This window comes from Uranotaenia lowii, chromosome 2, assembly GCF_029784155.1.
Source record: "Uranotaenia lowii strain MFRU-FL chromosome 2, ASM2978415v1, whole genome shotgun sequence".
In the NCBI taxonomy this organism is placed as follows: domain Eukaryota; kingdom Metazoa; phylum Arthropoda; class Insecta; order Diptera; family Culicidae; genus Uranotaenia; species Uranotaenia lowii.
In genome coordinates, this window is record NC_073692.1 from 314,432,159 (window position 1) to 314,459,496 (window position 27,338).

The 27,338-nt window shown below is 35.4% G+C and overlaps 1 protein-coding gene across 1 annotated transcript; it reads left to right on the forward strand.

The window, feature by feature from the left end:
- Window positions 1-482: 482 nt before the first annotated feature.
- LOC129746296 (lipase 3-like) lies at window positions 483-26,660 on the forward strand. The gene is made up of 5 exons (XM_055739894.1): window positions 483-773; window positions 20,548-20,984; window positions 25,618-26,123; window positions 26,261-26,406; window positions 26,466-26,660. Exons 1-5 carry the CDS (start codon window positions 507-509, stop codon window positions 26,616-26,618), a joined length of 1,509 nt encoding a protein of 502 aa, XP_055595869.1. The 5' UTR covers window positions 483-506; the 3' UTR covers window positions 26,619-26,660.
- The last annotated feature ends 678 nt before the right edge of the window (window positions 26,661-27,338 follow it).

Consider the following 27,338-nt stretch of genomic DNA (forward strand, 5'->3'; position numbering starts at 1 on the left):
CTCTATCTGTATCTACCACTTCATAGGAGTAGGCTCGTGAGGAACAAAAATGTGATATGTAATGATAATGCTTCTAAATAAATTCTACCCGCTCATTTTCATCATCTTCCATTTCATCTAACCTTCTATCCATCTAAAAAAAAAATTTCATAATCTTTAGATGTCTCTACTAAAAAGGACTATTCTTCCCTTTGATTTCGAAGTTTTTTTTTACAATTTTTATTTCAATTTAATACTGTAAAATATTTCAAACTATTTCAATGCATCAAAAATAATATTTAAATAAAATCAAAATGCAATTGATAAATTTTCCTATTTTTCATAACAGGTTAACAATCAGATAATGAACCAGAGCAACAGCAATGAACCAATTGGCGATGCTTAATCCAACATCCGAAACAGAGTCTACCGAAAGCCCGTTCTAGCCTCATCGAGCCTCCCTTCCTCCATCCATAGTTAGTTCTGTGTTCCATATTCTCTGTTCCGAATCCAAAAATCCATTCTAAATGGTGACCGGGCTGAAGTGCCTCGGCCGAAGCTGCTCGGTCTGGAAAGTTATTCTACAATTAGTTTTAATTGTAATACCGTCGACGTTGAGCTTCTGGCCGATCGTCGTCGGAGTTGGAGTTGGTGCCGTTCAAGTGCCGGACATCGATGTGGACAACCGGAACCAGAACCAGAACCAGAACCGGCAGCAGCTTTGGACTAATCGGAACCAACGAGCATCATCCCAACAGCAGCTGCCATCTGCTGGCTACGAGCGGGATTTAGTGGTAAAATTTGCTAACGTGGATTAGTTTTAAATCTTGGAGTTATTGCGCTCCTCCTCAGAGTTCGGTGACTGTTTTCGTATGGAAGTGGTTGCTTGCTGCTGCACTCTAATGATTATTTCAGTCGGGAGTGTTGTATTTATGGGTGATTATTGTCGAAATAGACTGCACCGGGGACGTTCCCCTTAACAATGCATTTCAAACACTAATCCGGCCGTAATTATTTTTGCTGTGACTTACGGGAAGTCGGATTAACTGTTTAGTTTGTAGCGTTATCAATTCGGTTTCGGAAAAGTCTTCCTGTAATTTTGTGTGCAATGTAACTGTTAAATGCACTTGTGAGTACATAAACACATAACACGTTCTTCTAAAATTCTTACTAATCCAAATCAGCCAAATCCAAGTATTTCTTACTTATTCAAGTCAAACATTATAAGCATTTTTCAAATATATACATTACACCGCTGCAAAAGTGAACTTTTGCTCCCATATGTTTTGGCTTTTGGGTCACCAAGCAACAGTGTATACATTTGAAATGATTTTGTTGATTCCAGAATTACCGCTACGCGTTTCAATTTTGTATGAAAATTCATATGGAAGAAGAAATGTTCGCATATTAGGTCCAGTAAATCCAAAATAGCATTTGTTCTCTTCCGTTTTTTATGCATCTAGCTTACATAAAAAAATGGTTCCCAGCATTAGTAGTGTTTTGTTGGCGTTTGTTTTTTTTTTGTGTGTGTTGACATGCTGGGAACAGAAACATCCATTTTCAGGGGACTCAGAGTTCTTTGGTGTGGGGGAGTGTGGTGGGCAATTTAATGGTAAAAAAAATGAAAATTCTCACTTAATAACAAAAGTTTAGAATGAAATTTGTCTTTAAATATTTTGTTTTCTATTCTTAAGCTTCATTTTTGCTAAGTACTTATTTCATGAAAAAAGTAATAACCAGTTCAAAATAAGATAAAACCTGATTCCATTGCAAAGTATTTTAAATTGGCAGACTTTGCTTGCTAGAGCTTTCAATAATAAGATGAAATGTTTATGCCACGGTTATATAAATCAACAAATTCATTAGATATACGAAATAATTTTTACAACAATTTTCATTCAAATCCTACAGTTCAGGCCCGTGCGAAGGACCTTTCCATGGGTAAGGAAGGGTTTGCGAAATTCAAATTTAGCTAGAAATAATAACAATACCAAATATCGCTATAAAAAAGAAAATTTATTTCTTAAACCATTTTCATACTCATGACCACCACACAAACTCCAAAAAATAATAAACTTTACTGATATGGTTCCAAATAAATAAAAATCAAAGTTCCAAATCAATGCTTTTTCCAGTAAGTTATTAATAAATAATTAAAAATGGTGCTTCTTATTCTGAACTGGATATATTTAAACAATATTTAAAAAATACAGACAACAAATGCGAATTCTATGCAAAATGATCCTTCACAAGGAATCACCCAACAAGCAAAACACATCTTATCTCCCTACGAGAGGCAAACGCTTAGACCGACAAGCAGTGATCGAGAGAGCGATAGGACATAACTAACACTCTCACACTATACAGCTTTATGCAACACAATCGTTCAATAGACTACCACACATCTCCCCTCTTCTCCCAGGAAAAAAAGAAAAGAAATTTTTTTGCCGAAATTTTTAATCGAGAGAATAACATTTATTAACGTCTTGCTGTCAAAATTGTTTTCTGTCTTTCTGGTTTTCGTAATTTCAAAAAAGAATCACATTTTAACTACTTACAATTTAGGAAAACTGGCAGCCACGCTCTTAATTCCCACATAGTTCCATAGCCTATTTCGCTTCGAGAAGTAAAAGCACTTTGTACTCAGACATCGGCATCGCTATAATCAAGCGGTCCTTTAAGGCGAGTCCAAATCCCAGTGAATAATGAAAAACTTCCTTGAAGTATCAGCTACAATTAGACGAAACTACTTATGACAATAAACCTTGGTAACGGGACATCCAAAGCTTAAATGATGGGTTTGACTATATTTGGCAATAACTTCCCTGAACCACTTGATCTTGACCTTCAGCATCCGTTGCTCATATTCTCTTGAACGCCTCATTTATAAGTAATATACCGTAAACTGGGGGAACTTTGATCAGCGGGGTAACTTTGATCAACATGAAATTTTTGCAGATAATCATCAATAACTATGTATAAGGTTAAAATATCTAAAAACTGTTTACTACGTTTGAAAGTCTGTAAATTGTGTTACCAATAACCTAAATTTGGTTTTTATTAGTAGATTTTTTATTTACTTAAAATATCATTTTAAAATCTTGAAATATCTGGGTTTTTGAAGGCTTACAAACAAACATCTCTCCTGATCAAATTTAAGCATTTAGGAGCAAATGGGTTGTTTTATGTGAAAGATAAACTTTTTTCTTGGTTTAGGTTTAGTTTAAGTGGTATTTTATGGTCATTTGATGATAATTTTTGGATATTGAAAACAAACGGTCATTTTCCATGAAAAAGCCTGAATAGAAAATATGGCTAAAACCCCTATCAAATGGTTCATTTTGAAGAAATAAAGAACATGAGAATAGTACGAGGACTTGGGGAATTGCATGAAGGTAAAATTTTATTTGTTTTTGAGGCCAAAAAATATTAGGAAAGGTTTATAATTTTTGCCCCTAAATGTATGCAGCAACATTGTCCATCTTTCGAGTATATTTGTTTTTGAAAGAAAACGTTGAAAAATTCAATTGAGTCCAAACAAAAAAATACAGTTATCGATGTTTTGAGCCTTCTGTGCTTAATGGCATCAAAACAATAAATTTGATGATGTTGAGATACGTAAAAACCAGAGTGATCAAAATTACCCCGAAACTCGAAATCTGGTTTTGTAATAAACATTTAATTATAACCCCCAATGTCGTTTGAATTTACTGCAATCAATGATCATGTTTAATACTGCTCACCTCAGTAAGGGTTTTAAAGCTTTGAGGTATTACGAAAGAGCAATCCCTTCCAAAATATTCGAAAATGAATGAAAAAAGTGATCAAAGTTCCCCCAGTTTACGGTACTCGATGTTAATAAATACAACCAAACAATCGAGATACGCGGGCTATTTTTTTCGAACAAATTGTTGGGATCAATTAAGCTTTGCCGCTTTTCATTCAAGTATTGCAACTTTGAACTCAAGTTTCGGATGAAATCTTATCATCTAACTATAATATAATGAAAATAAAGTTTCACTTCACTTAGAAAAGGCTTGTGTTCACATTTTTTAAATTAGTATTATGGCTGCCAAATTTCATGAAAGTAATTAAGATTTTGTATAACAAGTACCATACTGTTGCTATGGCTTACATGGAAAAGTCCGTGCATAATTTGATGTAAATATGCAGTTTAGTCCTTTACAACAGTTCACTAGAAGCCATGATATTTTAAAAAGATTTTTTTTGAATACCGAACAAATTGATTACGAGATATTGATTCTAAAGCGAGCACCAAGCTTTGTTTTGGAAACGGAGTTGGGTAGCAAACCGTTTTTCGCATCATACGTTTGTAATATAATTAAACTATAAATGACTTTCCGGTGCAAATAAAATTAATATACTTAAACTATAAATAACTTTTCGGTGAATTTAAAATTAAATTTTATTATCACCCGGTTCGAATATGACAAAACAAGTTTCTGATTTTGGAGCTACGGTAGAGAGCAAAAAAATTTAATAAGAAACGTTCGACTCAGCTCCAGTAACGTCACAACTCATACCACTAAGAGTACAACGCAGCCTTTGGATTGGCTACATTCACGAAGGCAATTGATCAACGGTCTCCCATCTCCGCCACTGAGAAGCATTTGACACACCCTGCCTATGATTTCTTAAAGCTCCTTCTTCCGAAGATATATGTAAAATAGACATCCTGGGTAAGAGGTATCTAAACCTGTTAACAGAGATGCTTATGTGCCTGGTTTTTCAGGATTTGCCTGATTTTTCGAGGCTCAGTCGATAACCTGATAACGGGCCGTTCAGATACCATTGCTGAAGTGAAACTGTTATGCGACGATAAAAAAAAGGTCATTACTTCGAACGAAATTTCCGTTACTTAGACATGGCCTGATTTTTATTTTTACCAATCCCTATTTTTTTTAAGAACGTCCACCGTGTTCAAATAAGTTCAATCAGACATTCCCCAAAATAAATTTTATAATACTGGTTTTACGTAAGTCAAATTTTGGTCATAGGTCATTTGGTCATAGACGCTTATTTAAAAAACCAACTCAATACTCTTTTCGAACACAGACGTTTTTAAATTTATTTTGACTCGGTTTTAAACATGGCATTCGAAACATTCCAGCTGGATATGAAGTGAGGTGAGTGAAGCGTCATAAATGAAATTGAAATGTATACATTTGTTCTACACCTTAGCCATAAAGCGGAGCAAAATCGCATGATTAGAACCGGTGACACGCAATTTTCAAATTGAACGGCTCTATGGTCGAGTGAAAAGCGTGGTAAAACGGTAATCGCTGGTCCACTGGTGGCATGGGTTCGATTCCCATCTCGGTACTGGGTATTAAATGCTAATATTGAGTTGTCCACGTCATTTATTCTGTCTGTAAAGCCTAAATCGACTATGACCTTGATTAACTTTTAAAATTAAATATTTTGGGGGGGGGGGGGGGCGTTATTTCAACCCAAGGTCATTAACCAGCCTTATTCCATGCGATTTGTTCATACTCGGAGAAAACCTAGGTTGCAATAAGTGCGCCACTGATTGCTGTCAATTTGTTCGTTTTTTCAGTACAACACCAGCCAGTACAAGCTGTGCACCGAAAACGGCAAATGTTCAGTGTGAGGAAATTAAATCCCAAAATTTTGTTCCACATCTAGTCTTCAATCCCAATAAGATTCACGGAAAATGACTACACACCCATTGTGCTATTCGTCTGAAGTGTCTGAAGTGAAGTTCAAATTTAAAACTTTTCCAATTCATGCAATAATCATCAATCAGAAACTCACCCCGAGTCTGAAATACGCTGCTCTACTGAGAGCGCATGTATTATAAGAAAGTGAATACCCACACTTCTAGAACTACTCATAAATTTTGTAACGTGTAAATGAAAGGTACTTATTTTGAAGATGTTAATGTTATCATATTTGCTGATATTTAACTATTTCTCCAGCTCTGTAAAGTTTTGTTATTAAGTTAATCAACTACCTTTTTTCTGATTCTGCAGTAATGATTGTGACTTTCCACAGTTTTGTTGAGTCTGAAGAATTAAGATCTCTTCCTAAATATTTCTGTATATTTCTGTTAGACTCGTTTTTACCGTGTGGCTCGATCCTGAATTTACACGGAGCGGGTCTCCAGTGGGCGGGGTAATTGACTAGCATTTCATGAGCGCCAGTAGATACCAAAAGGGTAGAAAGTGGAGTCATCTGCTTGGATGGCACGCGGATCGGTTAGATGTGAAGTCGATGAACGCTGAAAACATTCAACAAATCTTTCATTGACGGTTCAGAAAAGAACGAATTTGCACCAACATACTAACAAACTTGAGGCATGAACAGGCAGACCAAATGCAAAAAGATGCGCAAGAAAAGAACAACACTTTATGTTTCTACGCCCACTATTTATCCTGTCTAATTATTGCACTGCCTGAGCTTATGGACACGATGCTTGAAAATAATCTTTCAACATCAAGATGCCATTCAAGCTCAAATGCGCAAATAGGGTGCGCCTTAAAATAGACACGCATCCTAAACGCCTAAATGCACGCACGTCATCAAACCGCCCAAAATTTGCTTTACGCGTTGTTGTTGCTATTGCCGTTGCTCTTGGTGTCGCTCGTTCGAGACACTCACACCACCGTTCTTGTACGGTACTTCGTTCTCGTCGGGGGTTATGTTGGCGTCGTCGCTCTCTTTTGTCCCTGCCGTTCGCTGCTACTGAGAGAGTCAACATTTGTGTATGAATTTTGAGAAGGCCTCGCTCTCGCTCGTTCGATAATCAATGCATCTCTCGAAGAGCACTGAAGCTCGGTTGAAATTGTTTGAGACAAGCAAGAAAAAAAAAAGCGAGAGCAACAACAAAGGTGGGGGATGACAATGTTCGCTAAATTTCTCATCAACGTAAAAATGTCGCTTAAGTATGAAAGCCTTTAGCTTCATTGTGTTGGTGTTGTCTTGATCTGGTACAAATTATTATCGCCATCATCATCGGACTTATTTCAATATGTCCTTAAAACCTGATAATTGTTCAACCCAATTTGAAGATTTGGCAACGTAATATCATCGACTTTTAATCAGTTCCTTCGTGTACACACTCCTACCATTCAAGGTTATTCATTCAAATATATGCACACGTAATGTCTACCGGTAAATATCAGCTGTCACACAACGCTACATACAACAACAATTTATTACTGTTGTCCAAAGGGAAGGAGAAAGTTTGATTTGCACACATAAGCTGGGAGTGTGTTTGTGTGTGAATGCGTCGATCAGACCATCTACAGGCGAGCTATTGCGTGGACATTCGAACTACCAAAGCGACCAACACTCACATCTGCTGTATTCTCAATAACTTTGAAAACTTTCGCCATTTTTTTCCATGGCTGCTCGTCTCGAGCCAGAAACGTATTTTAATTCGTGCCACAAGTGATCACTGAAACGAATTAGTTGCACATTTTTGCAAATCATACATTAAAATAAAAATATTAACAATCACTTACTTCCTGCTCGTCCCAAGCTATCGACAACAGACATCATACAAACATTCATAGTACTCATGCCGAGCCTAAAATCTTCTTTTTTCTTTTTTAATGCTAGTCCCGAGTTCTAAATCTTTTACTTTAAAAGCTCGTCATAAAATTGGCAAGTGCTCGTCCCAAGCTTATATCCATTTTGGTTTGCTCGTCCCGAGCCAAAATTAACTTATTTGCAGCTCGTCCCGAGCTATCAAACATGTTACAATTCAAATGCTAATCCCGAGCTAGGAATCACTCTTTCAAGATACTCGTCCCGAGCTAATTTCTATTTTACTATTACTCGAGCTCAAAATCTTTTTTCAGTGCTCGTCCCGAGCTAAATATCTTTTTTTTTCAGTGCTCGTCCCGAGCTAAAATCTTTGTTTTTTTCAGTGCTCGTCCCGAGCTCAAAATCTTTTTTTTTTTTAGTGCTCGTCCCGAGCTCAAAATCTTTTTTCAGTGCTCGTCCCGAGCTAAATATCTTTTTTTTTCAGTGCTCGTCCAGAGCTAAAATCTTTGTTTTTTTTTTCAATGCTCGTCCCGAGCTCAAAATTTTTTTTTCAGTGCTCATCCCGAGCCAAAATCCTTTTTAGTGCTCGTCCCGAGCTCGCATGCAGTCATACTTCAATTGCTCGTCCCGAGCTCAATACGATACTTACTGTTAAATGACATCAACAAACCAAAAAACAATGATCACGCACTAATAATTTTTGACTGTGCGCTTTATATTTCGTTCTCGCTGTCGTTTCGATAACGCACCACTACACAATCAACAGAATAGAAAAAGCGCAAAAGACAAAAAAAAAACACTATCAAGTATCACTTGTTGCTAGTTGAGTGATTCCTAGAAGGTGAAAATCTTGTTCGAAAACAAAACCTGCCACGGTCGCCAATATGCAAAATGGTCCTTCACAAGGAATCACCCAACAAGCAAAACACATCTTATCTCCCGCAGTGTAACTACTGAATGATGCCCTACGAGAGGCCAACGCTTAGACCGACAAGCAGTGATCGGGAGAGCGATAGGACATAACTAACACTCTCACACTATACAGCTTTATGCAACACAATCGTTCAATAGACTACCACACAAATTCAAATTTCGAATAAAACCAGAATAAAAAGCTTTGGGCATGAGAATCAGGACGAAGAAATAAAATACATTTAATACAGCAGATTTAAAAAGAAATTAAAACCGAATTTAAAAATTATTTCAGATGAGGTTAGTATATAAATTACCAAGATTAAAAATTGCCAAGCAAAATGATAATAATTTTTAATTAGTTTACATTTCTTTTCTTCATTTTCTATTGAAGGGTTGATTGAAAAACTCTTCTGTTCTATCATAAATTTGAAATAATATTTAATCACGATTTGAAATGTGAATTTTCTATTAGGAGAAAAATATCCATTTTGAAATTTAGTGAATTTATTAAAAGCACAAAGATGGTGATTGAATTGAATTGAATTAAATTTTATTTCAAGAGTGCTCAAAGTCAGAGATAATTTTTTTGTATATTCCAGTTATCCTCCAGTTATCAGAATGAAAGGCTACAAAAGTTTGATTTTTTTTTCGTAAAGTCATAATCGATTCCGAAAAGATGAATTACATACAATAACAAACAATAATTACAAGTGAAACGTTTAAAAATTTTCAAGCGCAATAGTTATAGTTTAAAATATCAAGCTCTAAATATTATGTCTCCCCCAATTGAAAAAAATGACTCCTAGAAAGGATGAAAGGTAGACACAAAGTTTTTCTTTTAGAAGATTTAAATTTATAGGCTTCAAAGAAGATGTTTGCAGAACACAAAAATTTAGAGTTGTAATGCGAAGGCAAACTTATTAAAAATATTTCAAAAAAATTCTTTGACTATAAAATTCCGTAAATTTGAAAATTAAATTAAAATATAAATTCAATTCATCGGCCTTATCGAAAAAATGTTATGTTGCTTTAGAAAGAACATTTCAAGGTTGAAAAAATGAAATTTCGTTCCATAAGGAACAAATTAATGACATGTGATGAAAATGTTTCGTATCAATTTCTACTCGCTCATTTCCAAAAGGTATCTCATTTCTCCTAACTTTATATTCGCCAGTAATTTTCATAATCTTGAAATGTGCTTACTGAAAGATTATAACTTTCACTTTTAAGGTCGATAAATTAAATTAACAAATACAATATGATGTTTATAAGATTAAAAATGAATCAGTTTTAAGTTAAATAATTCATTTAGATAACAAATCTACATAAAAAAAGCTGATTATGAAATTGTTTACTGTCAAACGGGGCCTCATGCAAAAGCAGGGTTAGATGCAACATTTGTATACCACAACACTTATTCAATTCTTATTTTAAAACTTCGTAATAAAGTGATGATAATGACATAGTTCCCTACATCCTGAGATAGCTTTTTAAAGTTCCAAATTCTCATAGATAATTTAAAAATCGAGCAATAGATGTACAAATTTTTACATTTTTCGATGCCGTAAAAAACTTTACCCAGTATGATGGATTGGCTAAATGATATCACCTACAAACTTTACATTGCTTTCATTATCTTATACCAACACTGTTGGTGTAAAAATATTTTTCGTGCGATCACCAATTTTTTTCAAATAAATATTTTTATAATTCAGATACCAGTCTGGGCTAAAATGCATCTCAATGCAAATGAAAGATTCACATTTTAAATCTCATTTTCATATGCTGGAATATGATTGTTTTGAATTACGCGTTTGTTAATTTGAAGTTTCTTCCATTCAAACGTTATTTTTTATGATTTCAGCTCGTAGAATTTTTCGTATTGTTTTTACCCCTAAAAGTATGCAACACCCGTATGCTTCTCCTTTAACCTTCCCATGCCGTTCGGGTCAATATGACCCGAAGCGCACATTTAAAATCTCTTTATCATCATTCCAATATACTGAAGAACTATGAGTTTTGACAGACCAAGTATGTTCTATGAAAATAATGATCAAATTAACGTCAAAAAATTGAAATTTGAGTTTTGAAAATCGGTTCATTGGGAAATGAAATACAGCTAAGCAAAGCAAAAAATTGATATCGTTTTTTTAAAGTTAGATTTTTTTCTACCGGAAAATCTGAGATTGCGGTCAAAACTTTCATTGGACCCCAACATATCTTTACACTGTCGAATAGATGGATTCTTGACGATTACAAACATCAATGAAACACTTAAATACAGAAAAGCTGTCAAAAGTTATGAGCATTTTAAAAATAAAATTGATTTTTCGGCCTTTTTACTTTCTGAACCAGTTTCTGATAACTTGGTAATACATATCGACTTTATTTTAAAATTTTGAGTAATAAGAACAAATTACCTACACAATGAATATAATATCATCAAAATCGGTTAACATTTACAGCCAGGAGAACGAAATCAAACTACAACTCAAATTTCCCCGAAACGGATATTTTGCGAACGGCATGGGAAGGTTAAAAACATTTTCTACACGAAAAAATGTAAAATTGAATTCGAACAAAACCAAAAACTACTGCAATTGGTACTTTAAGCGTTATGACATAACAAATATATCATAAAATAAACTATAAAATTTACAAACGTTTTCATTTGATTTTTCATTATAAAGAAAGTTTGTTGCAACTAACCTCATTTTCTCAGTAGAGTAAAAATCGTATGTTTTTGGAAATTTAAAAATAACTGGTGAAACCAATAATTTTCTGAATATGTCGGTTTGGTGTCTCATCAACTTTAAAACTTTTGTTACAAGCGGTATGATTATCTGTGGACATTTAGGTTTTAGAAGCCATTGAAGTTGAAGAGTGTTGCATGATTCCCCAGTTGGCGGTATTATATTTTATTCAATTTGGGAATAATATTTTATTGATGATGATGCATGATAAAAAAAATAAAATTCTACTTTCTTTTTATTTGGAAAACAAATGGCCGGGCTTCGACCAGACCGAACTGAGCGCCATGAGAAATTTAAAAACAACAGAAATTGGATCTCGTGTTATTCATATTCTTGATGAAAAGCTTAAAAAAAGCTAGTATGATTGACTGACATGGATTCATTGTATTACAAACTGTCGAATATAGTTCATAAACATCAAAGATTTTGCCTCTTGATGAAATTATTTGCAAATGAAGGTCAAGAGTTTTGAAAAAACGCTAATAGCGTTCAGTTCAGTCTGGTCGAATCCCGACCAAATATTTCTGACATTACTGAAGAAAGATTGAAAAAACAAGATTTTATTGATTTGATTTTTGCTTTTATAAATATTATATTCAATTTAGTTAACACTTCTTAAAAAATAAGTTCAAAATCTATTATTTCACATAAATAATTGGGAAAATAAAACAAAAAAACCTTTTATAACTTTTTTTTGCAGATGTCTAAACAGTTTTTTCCTATTTTCATAAGTTTCAGGGCACCAACAGCTGTTAATTTCTTTGCACATCAGATAATGTGATTTTTGTGTCCTTGTGTAATTTGTCAAAAACCTTTTCAATGTGGCGTTGAGGAACAAAAAAAAACCCCAAACTCCTTCCTCCCCCCCTTCCCGTTTGCACGGCCTTTCTACGCTTCAACAGCTATAAAGTTAGCAGTCAAAAACGCTAAATATGTTTTAATTTTTTTAGAACACCGAAATTTCTCAATTCTTTTCTGGGTACCGTAAAGCGGGGTAACATTGATTACCGGAGTAACTTTGATCAACATGAAATTCATCAATCATCATCATCAATAACTGAGTCTGAATTTAAAATATCTCAAAACTTTTTTCTACGTTTAAAAACCTATAAGTTAAGTTTCAAATTGGGAAAAACTGGGTTTTTTTTTAAATTTTAAATGGAAGTAAAAATGTAATTTTAAAATCTTTGAATATATATTTATCGGAGGCTCGCAAACAAACACCCTTCCTGATGAAATCAAAGCGGTTGATTTATGTGAGAGTTAAACTTTTTTCGTTAATAAATGTATAGTTTTGGAATAGTTTTTGCTGTACTTTGAAATTTTTGAAATTAAAAAAATAGGGACATTTTCCAAGAGTAAACTAGTCTAGGTCAAAAGGCGAGACACCCTATCAAATGGTAAAATTTTAAGGAAAAACTATGAGGGGAATAGTGCGATGGCCTAGGAAATTGAATGAAGGCAAATTTCATCTGTTTTTGTAGTTAATATTTTATTGGTAATGTTAAAAAAGGGAGCTTCAGGACCGCGATGTGGTTTTTTTAAACCGCGATTAAATATAAATCAAGAAACACAGAAATTCAGAAGGTGTTTTGTATCCTTTATGATCAAGAAAACTCGTTAAGACCGCCAAAGTAGAGACTGATCAATGTTACCTCAAAGCATCAAATTCTAAACAGAGACGAAAGCGATTTTTAAATCAAATTTAAAGTAGTCTAATAAATTTCTGCAACTATTTTTTACGTTCATAGGAGTTCAGTACTGATTTTAAAAATATGAAACTTGCCACATTCCCCTTAACAGAAAAAAAAACAATGTTCAATCTTACCCCGTTTTACGTTATTTAAAATCCAAAGCTTTATTGTTTTGAACTTTCAGTCCATTTCTGGGGATTTTTTTTAACCCTTATCGGTGGAAGTTATGTTCTTGTAGTACCTAAGAATATGTCAAGTTCATAAAAATGATTGGCGGATAGAGTTTAAAAAAAATATAAATAGATGTTGAAATTGAGCGAGTAGGATTTTATTAGCGCACTCTAATGGGGTTTTCTTGATCAAAATCAGGATCCTTACGCAATTTTAGGATACGGGATAAGAATCCATCAATGTGCGACTGAAATTCTCAACTTAAAATACTTGCCATTTCTTCATAAAACGATAGATTTTCACCATATTTGTTGCAGCATTTTTGTTGTGTAACAAAACTCATTGCTGATAGATAAAAATTTATTAAAATAGAAATGAAAAATAAATGAAATCAGTCGGTAATGAGAAGTGTTATTGATAATATACCAGTTTTGTATGATTCCCTCAAAAATGATGCCATAACGTCTCACACAAAATCGAGGCTGCTTGACGCCGCACACAGGGGTAAATGCATCTAATAAGCGATCAAAATTATTTGCGGACAAAGGTTAACGATAGACATTTGATGTCTTCGCAACATTTTTATATTTTTTGATGATCTATCAAATTCTTGAAAGAAAAAAGTGATTTTTTCACCTGGAAGGGAGATAAAAAAATATTTCTTGAAATAATTAGTATGGAGACTTGATGTCTTCACAAAAGTTGTAGATCTTATTATTTAAAGCAAATTTGTGGAAGACATCATAAAGATCACATGAAATTCAAAAAAGTTACGAGCATTTGAAAAATAACGAGAATTTTAACAAGTAATTTTGAGTTTTTATTTAATATCTTTTTAAGTATACAATTTACAATCTTGGTATATTTGAGAAAGTTGTTCAAATTGTTAAAACACACAATTTTGTAGAACATTTCAAATACATAATTCAACTAAGAAAGGAGATATACTACAAAATATCCAAAATAATGCCTTTTTTCAGTAAGTTATAACCTTAAGAATTCGGACGAGTTCGGATAATTTTTTAAGTGGATTTTGTTGGTCAAGTTATTGGCTTTCCATTGATATATAAATTAAACATTAGCTTTGAATAGATTTTTTTTCAAACAAGCAATCAAAAATGAGCTTTTCCTCTAAAAACAGGAAAAATTGAGTTTTTTTTCTTCGAATTTTAAGTGTTTCTAAAGGAAAAAGCTCATTATTGATTGCTAGTTTGCAGAAAATCTATTCAAAACTAATGTTTAATTTATATATCAATGGAAAGCCAATAACTTGACCAACAAAATCCACTTAAAAAATTATCCGAACTCGTCCGAACTCTTAAGGTTATAACTTACTGAAAAAAAGGCATTATTTTGGATATTTTGTAGTATATCTCCTTTCTTAGTTGAATTATGTATTTGAAATGTTCTACAAAATTGTGAATTTTAACAATTTGAACAACTTTCTCAAATATACCAAGATTGTAAATCGTATACTTAAAAAGATATTAAATAAAAACTCAAAATTACTTGTTAAATTTCTCGTTATTTTTTAAATGCTCGTAACTTTTTTGAATTTCATGCGATCTTTATAATGTCTTCAACAAAGTTGCTTAAAAAATAAGATCTACAACTTTTGTGAAGATATCAAGTCTCTATACTAATTATTTCAAGAAATAATTTTTTTATCTCCCTTCCAGGAGAAAAAATCACTTTTTTCTTTCAAGAAATTGATAAATCATCAAAAAATATAAAAATGTTGCGAAGACATCAAATGTCTATCGTTAACCGTTTGTCCGCAAATAATTTTGATCGCTTATTAGGTGCATTTACCCCTGTGTGCGCCGTCCTGTAGTCCGATCGAATTCAAAGTTTGCTGGTAACCGCCTGGATTGTCAATGATTTCTACACGAAAGATTTATCAAATTTTATTTTTACCATTCTTAGTTGTGCCAGTCTGGTCCGGAATCAAGATCCAGCATTTGAGTGCTAAATCAGCATTCGGATCAGGATCAGAATTCGAATAAATGACTGAAATCAGCAAGATCGGCTGAAGATTGCATTCGGGACCTGTAACTATCCATAAAAGGATCATGATCCTGGGTCCAGGATCAGATCTCGGAATCAGAATCTGAGATCCAGGATAAGATTCATGGGATAGGGGTCATGTACCAGTTTCAGGATCAGGTTCCAAAAGAAGAATTTGGTATTAAGATTCTGAATAGATCAGGATAAGAATAAGTATAATGAATCAGAACCAAAATTTGGACTCAAGTGTAAAAAACCAGAATCATGAATCCAAAATCCGGGATCACACTCAAAATTTGAAATCAAAATCCTAGATAAGCATCAGAATCCAAGAGCAATCTTTGAATCCAGAACCAAGAATTAAAATTCAAGAAACAGATCATGGCCAGGACTATCAAGATTTGAATTCCAGATCGGGGTCCTAAATTTAGGATCTAGACTCCGAGATCAATATCCAACATCCTGGAGGATTATCAAATGCTCTGGCTTAAGAATGGGTCCCGACTCATGATTATGATGCAAGATCTAGAATCAGGAGCAGGATCTGCATCGGGATTGGAAAAAGATATCGATTGGGGTCAGAATCATGTTCTAAATGAATTTGAATTAGGCTTCAGGATCACGATCCAATATTAGCATCAAGGATCAGAATCCAGAATCAGGATTCGGTACCAGAGAACGAGATCCTGGATTAAATTGAGAATGCGGAATAGTGATCAGGATCCAGGATAAATATCTGGATTCACGATCAGAACCCGGGTCAACGAACGGGATCCGAATCATGATTCATGATCATGATTCAAGATCAGAAATCGAGATCATTATCCAGGCCTCATAATCAGGATCAGATCCAAGATTCAGAAAACAGTATCAATTTCATGATTCTTGGTCCAGCTTCTAAATCGAAATCGGAATCAGAACACAGGATCGGAATCAGAACACAGGATCGGATCTAGCTGAACATTTTTGCCACTCTTTTCTTTGAAATAATTCAATTTCTTTTCTCCCACGGTAAATTTTCTTGGCTCCACACAAACTTTTTCTCAAGATATTTCGAACCGTATATTGGACATCCGTGTACCCTAAAAAATCAAATTGGCCATTGTCCTTTGTCTTAACATATAATCAAACAAAACTACTAACTGTGCAAACCTGTCCGGAGGTCCGAAGCTCAGAAGTAGCATCATTGGGCCACCAGATCACTAACTGCAGCGGGAACGACACGCACTACTCAGCCTACTCGATTGCTCGCCGACTGACTGACTGACCGACTCACTCGCTGCACGCTCGTGTGGGGTAACGCGGTATCCGTTTAATCCACTCACATGGGGAGAATGTATGATGTACCCATACGTCCATTCGTGCGCCACACATCTCCTTTCCTCTCAGAAGAAAAACTGTTCTAACAAGTTTTGTTTAAAAAATTCGTTAAACTATATCACCTCTATTGAATTATCATACATGTCACGTCAAAACCAATTATGCAGACTTTCCATGCATACTACGAACCTTTAAAAATTACTTGTATCCTCTAATATCTGACCTGTCGTACGATTAAATTTGAGCTCTTTTAAAATCCAATTTAATTTAGCTCAACATTCAACTTTTCTTCTCACATGAATTTTATGATTTTATTCAATCGTACTTCATGAAGCTCATGCATTTCTCTAGCTTGTATTCTTTCTATAGATTTGTTTCAATCTTAGCTTTGTGCAATTCATCATCCAATTATGATTCGATTGTCGTACTTTTAGCTTGACTCTTGACTCATTCTTCATGCATTAACCTGCTCGATTGCATAATTTTAAGGGGTATACTTTAATAGCTTTATTCAGCTTCCCTAATCTGCCATTCATCTCATATTATCGCTTTCCATCTTCTCTATTAGTAAATCTTTCATTTTCGAAACTTGTTGCGTTCTGACATTCACTACTTATTTTCTGAATCTCTCAATCATCTAATCAACTCGTTTTTTCCCATCATATCAATTTCTCATCTTGTAATCATCTCATTAACCCATATCTCCCACACAATTTTTTCTATTCATTTTTTTCATCTTGCTTTATTTTCCCCCCAAGAATCTTCTCCTTGTTTCACCTTCCTAGTTTCATATCTTCCAACCACTCTCGCCACTCTTTTATCTCCCGTTCTTCTCATCGTCTAATTATCTTATTTTAACATATTATTTACTCTACATTCCATTATAAAACCTCCACACTTACTTCGATGCGCAGAATGTAATTTTTTACATTAAAATACAGTCCTTTTATCTCGCCGTTTCGATGTAGCTGTCTTTTCAACACGCTAATTTTGCGGTTCTCCAGACTCGCATTTCATAGGCTGTCTTCTCACTTCGACTTGTAATAAAATACAGCTGTCCTCTCAACACACTGTTTTTCACGGTCCTTCCAACTCGCAATTCACAGGCTGTCCTCTCAAATTGTCTTGTAATAAAATACAGCTGTACTCTCAACACGCTGTTTAAGTTTGCGGTCCTCCCAACTTGCAATTCACAGACTGTCCTCTCAACTCGCCTTTATTTCAATACAGCTGTCCTCTTAACACGCTGTTATTGTTTTGCGGTCCTTCCAACTCGCAATTTACAGGCTGTCCTCTCAACTCACCTTTATTTCAATACAGCTGTCCTCTCAACACGCTGTTCTTACTTTGCGGTCCTCTCAACTCGCAAGCATAGGCTGTCCTCTCAACTCGCCTTTCAATTTCAAGCTGCCCTCTCAACTCGCTTGAAATTTCTATCGATACGTCCAGGCTGTCCTTTCAACTCGCCTTTCAATTTCAAGCTGTCCTCCCAACTCGCAATTCACAGGCTGTCCTCTCAACTCACCTTTATTGTGTGGCGCACGAATGGACGTATGGGTACATCATACATTCTCTCCATGTGAGTGGATTAAACGGATACCGCGTTACCCCACACGAGCGTGCAGCGAGTGAGTCGGTCAGTCAGTCAGTCGGCGAGCAATCGAGTAGGCTGAGTAGTGCGTGTCGTTCCCGCTGCAGTTAGTGATCTGGTGGCCCAATGATGCTACTTCTGAGCTTCGGACCTCCGGACAGGTTTGCACATTTGGCGACCGTGGCAGGTAATTTCTTTCCATCATGATAGGAACAGAAATTTGAAGGAAAGGAATCGAATCGGAAAGGTAAACAAATGTGGTAAACGCTTCACGCTGAATTTAGTTTAATCATTCTCGCCCAAAAATCAAACAGTTTTAATATTACCCATTGGGAAAAAACTGTGGTAAAATGAGTAATTCGAATACTCATTATATGAAAAGTAGTTAAAACCAAAAGCATAGGTTGAAGTGGAAAAAAAATGAAATCATAAGTGAGTCGTAAGTACAGCTTGATCATTTTCACAATTTCAAGCGGGTTAAGAGGACAGCTTGAAATTGGATGGCGAGTTGAGAGGACAGCCTGAACGTATCGATATAAATTTCCAGCGAGTTGAGAGGACAGCTTGAAATTTAAAGGCGAGTTGAGAGGACAGCCTGGACGTATCGATAGAAATTTCAAGCGAGTTGAGAGGACAGCTTGAAATTGAAAGGCGAGTTGAGAGGACAGCCTATGCTTGCGAGTTGAGAGGACCGCAAAGTGAGAACAGCGTGTTGAGAGGACAGCTGTATTGAAATAAAGGTGAGTTGAGAGGACAGCCTGTGAATTGCGAGTTGGGAGGACAGCTTGAAATTGAAAGGCGAGTTGAAAGGACAGCCTGGACGTATCGATAGAAATTTCAAGCGAGTTGAGAGGGCAGCTTGAAATTGAAAGGCGAGTTGAGAGGACAGCCTATGCTTGCGAGTTGAGAGGACCGCAAAGTAAGAACAGCGTGTTGAGAGGACAGCTGTATTGAAATAAAGGTGAGTTGAGAGGACAGCCTGTAAATTGCGAGTTGGAAGGACCGCAAAACAATAACAGCGTGTTAAGAGGACAGCTGTATTGAAATAAAGGCGAGTTGAGAGGACAGTCTGTGAATTGCAAGTTGGGAGGACCGCAAACTTAAACAGCGTGTTGAGAGTACAGCTGTATTTTATTACAAGACAATTTGAGAGGACAGCCTGTGAATTGCGAGTTGGAAGGACCGTGAAAAACAGTGTGTTGAGAGGACAGCTGTATTTTATTACAAGTCGAAGTGAGAAGACAGCCTATGAAATGCGAGTCTGGAGAACCGCAAAATTAGCGTGTTGAAAAGACAGCTACATCGAAACGGCGAGATAAAAGGACTGTATTTTAATGTAAAAAATTACATTCTGCGCATCGAAGTAAGTGTGGAGGTTTTATAATGGAATGTAGAGTAAATAATATGTTAAAATAAGATAATTAGACGATGAGAAGAACGGGAGATAAAAGAGTGGCGAGACGGTTGGAAGATATGAAACTAGGAAGGTGAAACAAGGAGAAGATTCTTGGGGGGAAAATAAAGCAAGATGAAAAAAATGAATAGAAAAAATTGTGTGGGAGATATGGGTTAATGAGATGATTACAAGATGAGAAATTGATATGATGGGAAAAAACGAGTTGATTAGATGATTGAGAGATTCAGAAAATAAGTAGTGAATATCAGAACGCAACAAGTTTCGAAAATGAAAGATTTACTAATAGAGAAGATGGAAAGCGATAATATGAGATGAATGGCAGATTAGGGAAGCTGAATAAAGCTATTAAAGTATACCCCTTAAAATTATGCAATCGAGCAGGTTAATGCATGAAGAATGAGTCAAGAGTCAAGCTAAAAGTACGACAATCGAATCATAATTGGATGATGAATTGCACAAAGCTAAGATTGAAACAAATCTATAGAAAGAATACAAGCTAGAGAAATGCATGAGCTTCATGAAGTACGATTGAATAAAATCATAAAATTCATGTGAGAAGAAAAGTTGAATGTTGAGCTAAATTAAATTGGATTTTAAACGAGCTCAAATTTAATCGTACGACAGGTCAGATATTAGAGGATACAAGTAATTTTTAAAGGTTCGTAGTATGCATGGAAAGTCTGCATAATTGGTTTTGACGTGACATGTATGATAATTCAATAGAGGTGATATAGTTTAACGAATTTTTTAAACAAAACTTGTTAGAACAGTTTTTCTTCTGAGAGGAAAGGAGATGTGTGGCGCACGAATGGACGTATGGGTACATCATACATTCTCTCCATGTGAGTGGATTAAACGGATACCGCGTTACCCCACACGAGCGTGCAGCGAGTGAGTCGGTCAGTCAGTCAGTCGGCGAGCAATCGAGTAGGCTGAGTAGTGCGTGTCGTTCCCGCTGCAGTTAGTGATCTGGTGGCCCAATGATGCTACTTCTGAGCTTCGGACCTCCGGACAGGTTTGCACACTAACGATGTTTAAAAAGGAGAGATCATTTACCGTCTTAACCAAAAATCTTTCGACGAATGTTCAAAATATTATTCCTCGTTTATGGAAGGTTATAAAATTTAAAAAAAAAACTAAACCTTGAGTATAACTTTGAATCCCCAGATGGAAACGATCGAAACCGCGAATTATCCGTGCGAAGTACACGTGGTCACCACCAAGGATGGGTACATCCTGAAACTTCACCGCATTCCGGATCCATCGCAGCTCCAGGAAGAGTCCAGTGACTACGAAAACAACAGTGGACAGACCCAAAGTGAAACCGTACTTAATGATGACGATGCAACAACATCCCAGCAAAATAACAACGCTCATGACGATGACAAGGACAACGACATAGCTCCCTTCCGGGGGGTGGTGCTGCTGATGCATGGACTCTTCTCGACGGCCGCCGATTTCGTCATTACCGGACCAGAAAGTGGTCTGGCGTTCGTGTTGGCCGATGCCGGTTACGACGTGTGGATGGCCAACGCCCGGGGGAGCCGGTTTTCCCGCAAAAATTTGCATCTTACCCCGAAGGCGGCCCAGTTTTGGGACTTTAGGTAAGTGGGGGCTTTAATTTTTTTTTTTCAGGCAGCGAGCTTAAAGTTGATTTCATTGTGGAAATTGGCTTTAATCTTACGTGTGATCCTCTTTGAAAATTTAGTGACAAAATTGTAAAAAAAAACAATTAAAAAGTTTATACACTTCAGCATGATTGATGACTCAACAAGAAATAAAGCTACAATTAAATTTCTACAAACAACAAGTCTCGCTGTTGTAAAGCAAATGAAAATAAATTAATTATCATTAAGCCGTCCTGTTGCGCCCGCATTTATGCAACCTAGGGGTGGCTTGCATGAATATTTGGCCATCTGGGAATGAAAAATTGCACTGTTGGTGTTTGTTTTTCCGGTTCTTTTTTTTTGCATAAACATTCCGGCACGTTCCAGAGGGCAGTTAGTACCGGAAATATTGCCTTCCCAAAACGGGATGTTCGGTGTTTGAACAAAGGCAGAAAACCCCTAGCCCTTAGGATAATTGAATGTAATTAACTATTTGTACAAACCGAGTTGGAAAAACGCGAGCTAAATTGAGCCCGGTGGCTACTCGCTAATATGCGTTTAAATTAAATATTCTTCTGTGCTGCCCGGCTGCCTGGCACTTTTGTTACTGCTGCAACAATGTGGCTGCATTTGTGCAAAATTGTTGGAAACAAAAACGTTTAGGTTTAGAATATCCAAACTCAATTTCCCTCACAATGTTTTATGGAGATTTTGTGCTACAGTTAATTTTCAATAATAAAAAAGTGAAACTGAAAAATTGTTTTTTTATAAGAGCTAAAACCAGATACCAATTTCAGATTTAGATTTCAGATTCAGATTTCAGATTCAGATTTCAGATTCAGATTTCAGATCCAGATTTCAGATTCAGATTTCAGATTCAGATTTCAGATTCAGATTTCAGATTCAGATTTCAGATTCAGATTTCAGATTCAGATTTCAGATTCAGATTTCAGATTCAGATTTCAGATTCAGATTTCAGATTCAGATTTCAGATTCAGATTTCAGATTCAGATTTCAGATTCAGATTTCAGATTCGGATTTCAGATTCAGATTTCAGATTCAGATTTCAGATTCAGATTTCAGATTCAGATTTCAGATTCAGATTTCAGATTCAGATTTCAGATTCAGATTTCAGATTCAGATTTCAGATTCAGATTTCAGATTCAGATTTCAGATTCAGATTTCAGATTCAGATTTCAGATTCAGATTTCAGATTCAGATTTCAGATTCAGATTTCAGATTCAGATTTCAGATTCAGATTTCAGATTCAGATTTCAGATTCAGATTTCACATTCAGATTTCAGATTCAGATTTCAGATTCAGATTTCAGATTCAGATTTCAGATTCAGATTTCAGATTCAGATTTCAGATTCAGATTTCAGATTCAGATTTCAGATTCAGATTTCAGATTCAGATTTCAGATTCAGATTTCAGATTCAGATTTCAGATTCAGATTTCAGATTCAGATTTCAGATTCAGATTTCAGATTCAGATTTCAGATTCAGATTTCAGATTCAGATTTCAGATTCAGATTTCAGATTCAGATTTCAGATTCAGATTTCAGATTCAGATTTCAGATTCAGATTTCAGATTCAGATTTCAGATTCAGATTTCAGATTCAGATTTCAGATTCAGATTTCAGATTCAGATTTCAGATTCAGATTTTAGATTCAGATTTCAGATTCAGATTTCAGATTCAGATTTCAGATTCAGATTTCAGATTCAGATTTCAGATTCAGATTTCAGATTCAGATTTCAGATTCAGATTTCAGATTCAGATTTCAGATTCAGATTTCAGATTCAGATTTCAGATTCAGATTTCAGATTCAGATTTCAGATTCAGATTTCAGATTCAGATTTCAGATTCAGATTTCAGATTCAGATTTCAGATTCAGATTTCAGATTCAGATTTCAGATTCAGATTTCAGATTCAGATTTCAGATTCAGATTTCAGATTCAGATTTCAGATTCAGATTTCAGATTCAGATTTCAGATTCAGATTTCAGATTCAGATTTTAGATTCAGATTTCAGATTCAGATTTCAGATTCAGATTTCAGATTCAGATTTCAGATTCAGATTTCAGATTCAGATTTCAGATTCAGATTTCAGATTCGGATTTCAGATTCAGATTTCAGATTCAGATTTCAGATTCAGATTTCAGATTCAGATTTCAGATTCAGATTTCAGATTCAGATTTCAGATTCAGATTTCAGATTCAGATTTCAGATTCAGATTTCAGATTCAGATTTCAGATTCAGATTTCAGATTCAGATTTCAGATTCAGATTTCAGATCCAGATTTCAGATTCAGATTTCAGATTCAGATTTCAGATTCAGATTTCAGATTCAGATTTCAGATTCAGATTTCAGATTCAGATTTCAGATTCAGATTTCAGATTCAGATTTCAGATTCAGATTTCAGATTCAGATTCAGATTTCAGATTCAGATTTCAGATTCAGATTTCAGATTCAGATTTCAGATTCAGATTTCAGATTCAGATTTCAGATTCAGATTTCAGATTCAATTCTTGTGCAAAGTGCACAAAAAAATCCAATTCAAGATATAAAAACATTTTTTGCTAGCTTTTAACAACTAAAAACAAAAAAAAAACATGAAAAACAGAAAATGGAAAACGCTTGATTGGTTGTAATTTCAAACAGATCGTGCTGCTATCCTATGTATCTAGGGTCCAAATTAAGGCGTTCCCGAAAAAACGACTTCCATCTGCAGTTGCTTGAATATTACACTGCAAACGATCTCGACCGCCATAGCCGGAAGTCATGCTGTGGCGGTAGTCCAACCTTCCAATGGAAACGGCAGCACCCGAAAAAAATCATCACAGAACGTGCTCACCAAATCACCATTTCGCAATCGCCGCCATCATCATCATCATCATCATTGAGTGGAAAAATTTGCCGAAAAAAAGTTGATATTGGCCTCTGAGCGTTTCGCCTTAACGAGGAGCAAATTATTCCGTAATTTACCGCAGACGCAGTGTGAGGGTTTTTTTTCGAAACCAAGGATTGTAAAGCTACTGTTTGGTTATATCTTGTATTGTAAATTTAAAACGATATTGTAATCACTACGAAAAGATTTCTTTAAACCAATAGTTTCGGATTATTCCGATCAGCCCATTTTTTACGACCAACTCAACACGGTAATTTTTTATTTTTGATGGTTTCTCACAACTCTATGTTTTGTAATATTTTTTCAAAGTAAAGAGCAACGGGTAAAGAGTAAGGAGTAAAGTTACTCCTTACTCTAGAAAGCAAAGAGTAAAGAGTAAAGCGTAAAGAGTAAAGAGTAAAGAGTAAAGAGTAAAGAGTAAAGAGTAAAGAGTAAAGAGTAAAGAGTAAAGAGTAAAGAGTAAAGAGTAAAGAGTAAAGAGTAAAGAGTAAAGAGTAAAGAGTAAAGAGTAAAGAGTAAAGAGTAAAGAGTAAAGAGTAAAGAGTAAAGAGTAAAGAGTAAAGAGTAAAGAGTAAAGAGTAAAGAGTAAAGAGTAAAGAGTAAAGAGTAAAGAGTAAAGAGTAAAGAGTAAAGAGTAAAGAGTAAAGAGTAAAGAGTAAAGAGTAAAGAGTAAAGAGTAAAGAGTAAAGAGTAAAGAGTAAAGAGTAAAGAGTAAAGAGTAAAGAGTAAAGAGTAAAGAGTAAAGAGTAAAGAGTAAATAGTAAAGAGTAAAGAGTAAAGAGTAAAGAGTAAAGAGTAAAGAGTAAAGAGTAAAGAGTAAAGAGTAAAGAGTAAAGAGTAAAGAGTAAAGAGTAAAGAGTAAAGAGTAAAGAGTAAAGAGTAAAGAGTAAAGAGTAAAGAGTAAAGAGTAAAGAGTAAAGAGTAAAGAGTAAAGAGTAAAGAGTAAAGAGTAAAGAGTAAAGAGTAAAGAGTAAAGAGTAAAGAGTAAAGAGTAAAGAGTAAAGAGTAAAGAGTAAAGAGTAAAGAGTAAAGAGTAAAGAGTAAAGAGTAAAGAGTAAAGAGTAAAGAGTAAAGAGTAAAGAGTAAAGAGTAAAGAGTAAAGAGTAAAGAGTAAAGAGTAAAGAGTAAAGAGTAAAGAGTAAAGAGTAAAGAGTAAAGAGTAAAGAGTAGAGAGTAAAGAGTAAAGAGTAAAGAGTAAAGAGTAAAGAGTAAAGAGTCAAGAGTCAAGAGTCAAGAGTCAAGAGTCAAGAGTCAAGAGTCAAGAGTCAAGAGTCAAGCGTAAAGAGTAAAGAGTCAAGAGTCAAGAGTCAAGAGTCAAGAGTCAAGCGTAAAGAGTAAAGAGTAAAGGGTAAAGAGTAAAGAATAAAGAGTAAAGAGTAAAGAGTCAAGAGTCAAGAGTCAAGAGTCAAGAGTCAAGAGTCAAGAGTCAAGAGTCAAGAGTAAAGAGTAAAGAGTAAAGAGTAAAGAGTAAAGAGTCAAAAGTCAAGAGTCAAGAGTTACATATTTGGTAAGAGTTAAGAGTCAAGAGTCAAGAGTCAGGAGTCAAGAGTCAAGAGTTCAAAGTAACGAGTGAAGAGCATTTGCAGAGCATTATGAGTTTTTTGACATTTAAAAAAAATTTGAACCAGTCATCTTCGTTATAGAAAAATAAGAGTTCTGCTACATGAATCACTCAACAGTTTTTTTTATTCTTTTCATCCATTGCTTCATTCCCGCTCGCAGCTGGCACGAAATCGGCACCGTTGACCTTCCCGCCATCATCGACTACATCCTGCGGCACACCGGGCTGCGCCAAATTGCCTACGTGGGTCACAATCAGGGAATGACGGCACTGTTGGCGTTGCTAGCAGCGGAACGCCCCACCAGCAGCCGATACGGTCAAAAGATAGCGACCGCAATTGGGATGGCTCCGATTGCCTTCCTGGGGGGAGCTGGTTCCAACGAAATCATACAGGGCCTGGCCCGATTCAACGACCAGCTCGGTTTAACGCTGAACACGATGAACATCTACGAGTTGACTCCGTCCGAGGCGGTGCTTAAATTTCTGGGCAACGTTATCTGCTCCGGAAGCCCGACAGGTGCGAAGGATATTTGCACCGATCTGCTGGTGGAGGTGTTCGGTTACTCCTCGGAACAAGCTCGACTGATGCTTCCCGGTTTGCTGGAAAATATGCTCAGCGGAATTTCCACCAAACAGCTGCTTCATTACGGACAATTGATGCAATCAAGTAGGTTTTTTTCTCGAATAATGCTCTGATGCTTATTGTTGTTAAATGGTGGACAGCAGTTTTCACAGATTTTTTTTTCCAAAAGATATACCCCGATTCGACTAGAAATATTTATACACTAATTTCTATATTTTTAGAAAAATTTCAACAATACGACTACCGAAATCCAATCACCAACGCTCAACGATATAAGTCAACCCGTGTTCCAGAATATGATTTGTCTAAGATAAAAATTCCCTTCACACTATTCTACGGTACTAGAGACATGTTTACTTCTGCTTTGGTGAGTTTGTTCATGACTTTATTCTAAACTACTATCCAATGATGAGTTTTTTTTTACAGGATTTCAAGAAATTGATCCAGGCACTGCCAAATGTAACCGCTATTCACGAACTACCATCATGGGGTCACACGGATTTTATCTACAATTCACAAATTTTCCCACTAGTTTACAGCAAAATAATTGAACATTTAAAAAATTTCACTTTGATTTGATACTTATCTTACTTTGGGGATTATAAAAATCTAACTTTGACATGAACCCATCTGTGTAAGAAAAGACAAGAGTGTGACATATATATTTACGAACAACGAACAAGTTTCTTGTAACTCCGGTCCTAAAGGACAAACTCTATTCTTTCAACCCTTTCTTCTTTCCTACCTATCTTTTAACGAGGACGTGACCGGCGCCGTGATTCATATTCAAAGTGAGAGTTTTTTGAATTGAGAATCGGTTGATGAACTGGTTTCATTACTAACTAAGCCATGTCTGCAATCATGGAATTCGATGTTTCTCTAGTATAGAGAAAAACCAATTTCATTGAAATGACTTATTTTGGTCACAAAGCTGTTCAAATATATCTGATTTAAAAAATTTCGAGTTCCACGATTGAAGGTGGATGTGAGTAGTCAATAATGCTTAGCCAAGCTAAAAGCATTCAAATGCAAAACATTGAAATTGAATTAAAATTGAAATTAAAAATTAATTAAATTTAAAAAAAATCCATATTAAAATATTAAAGTAATTAAGAATCTGATGCAACACAGAGCATAAAAAGTTACTCCATCGACTCTGCAGAGTGTGGTGTTATAAGGTACTATTACTCGCTGGAGCCGCTTTTACTGAGGGTGAATAGTACTAAAAGGTTTTCTCATAAAGCAGTTATAATGGAATAGCTGATCGCTGAATTTTACATACATTTAAAGTTTCCAAGT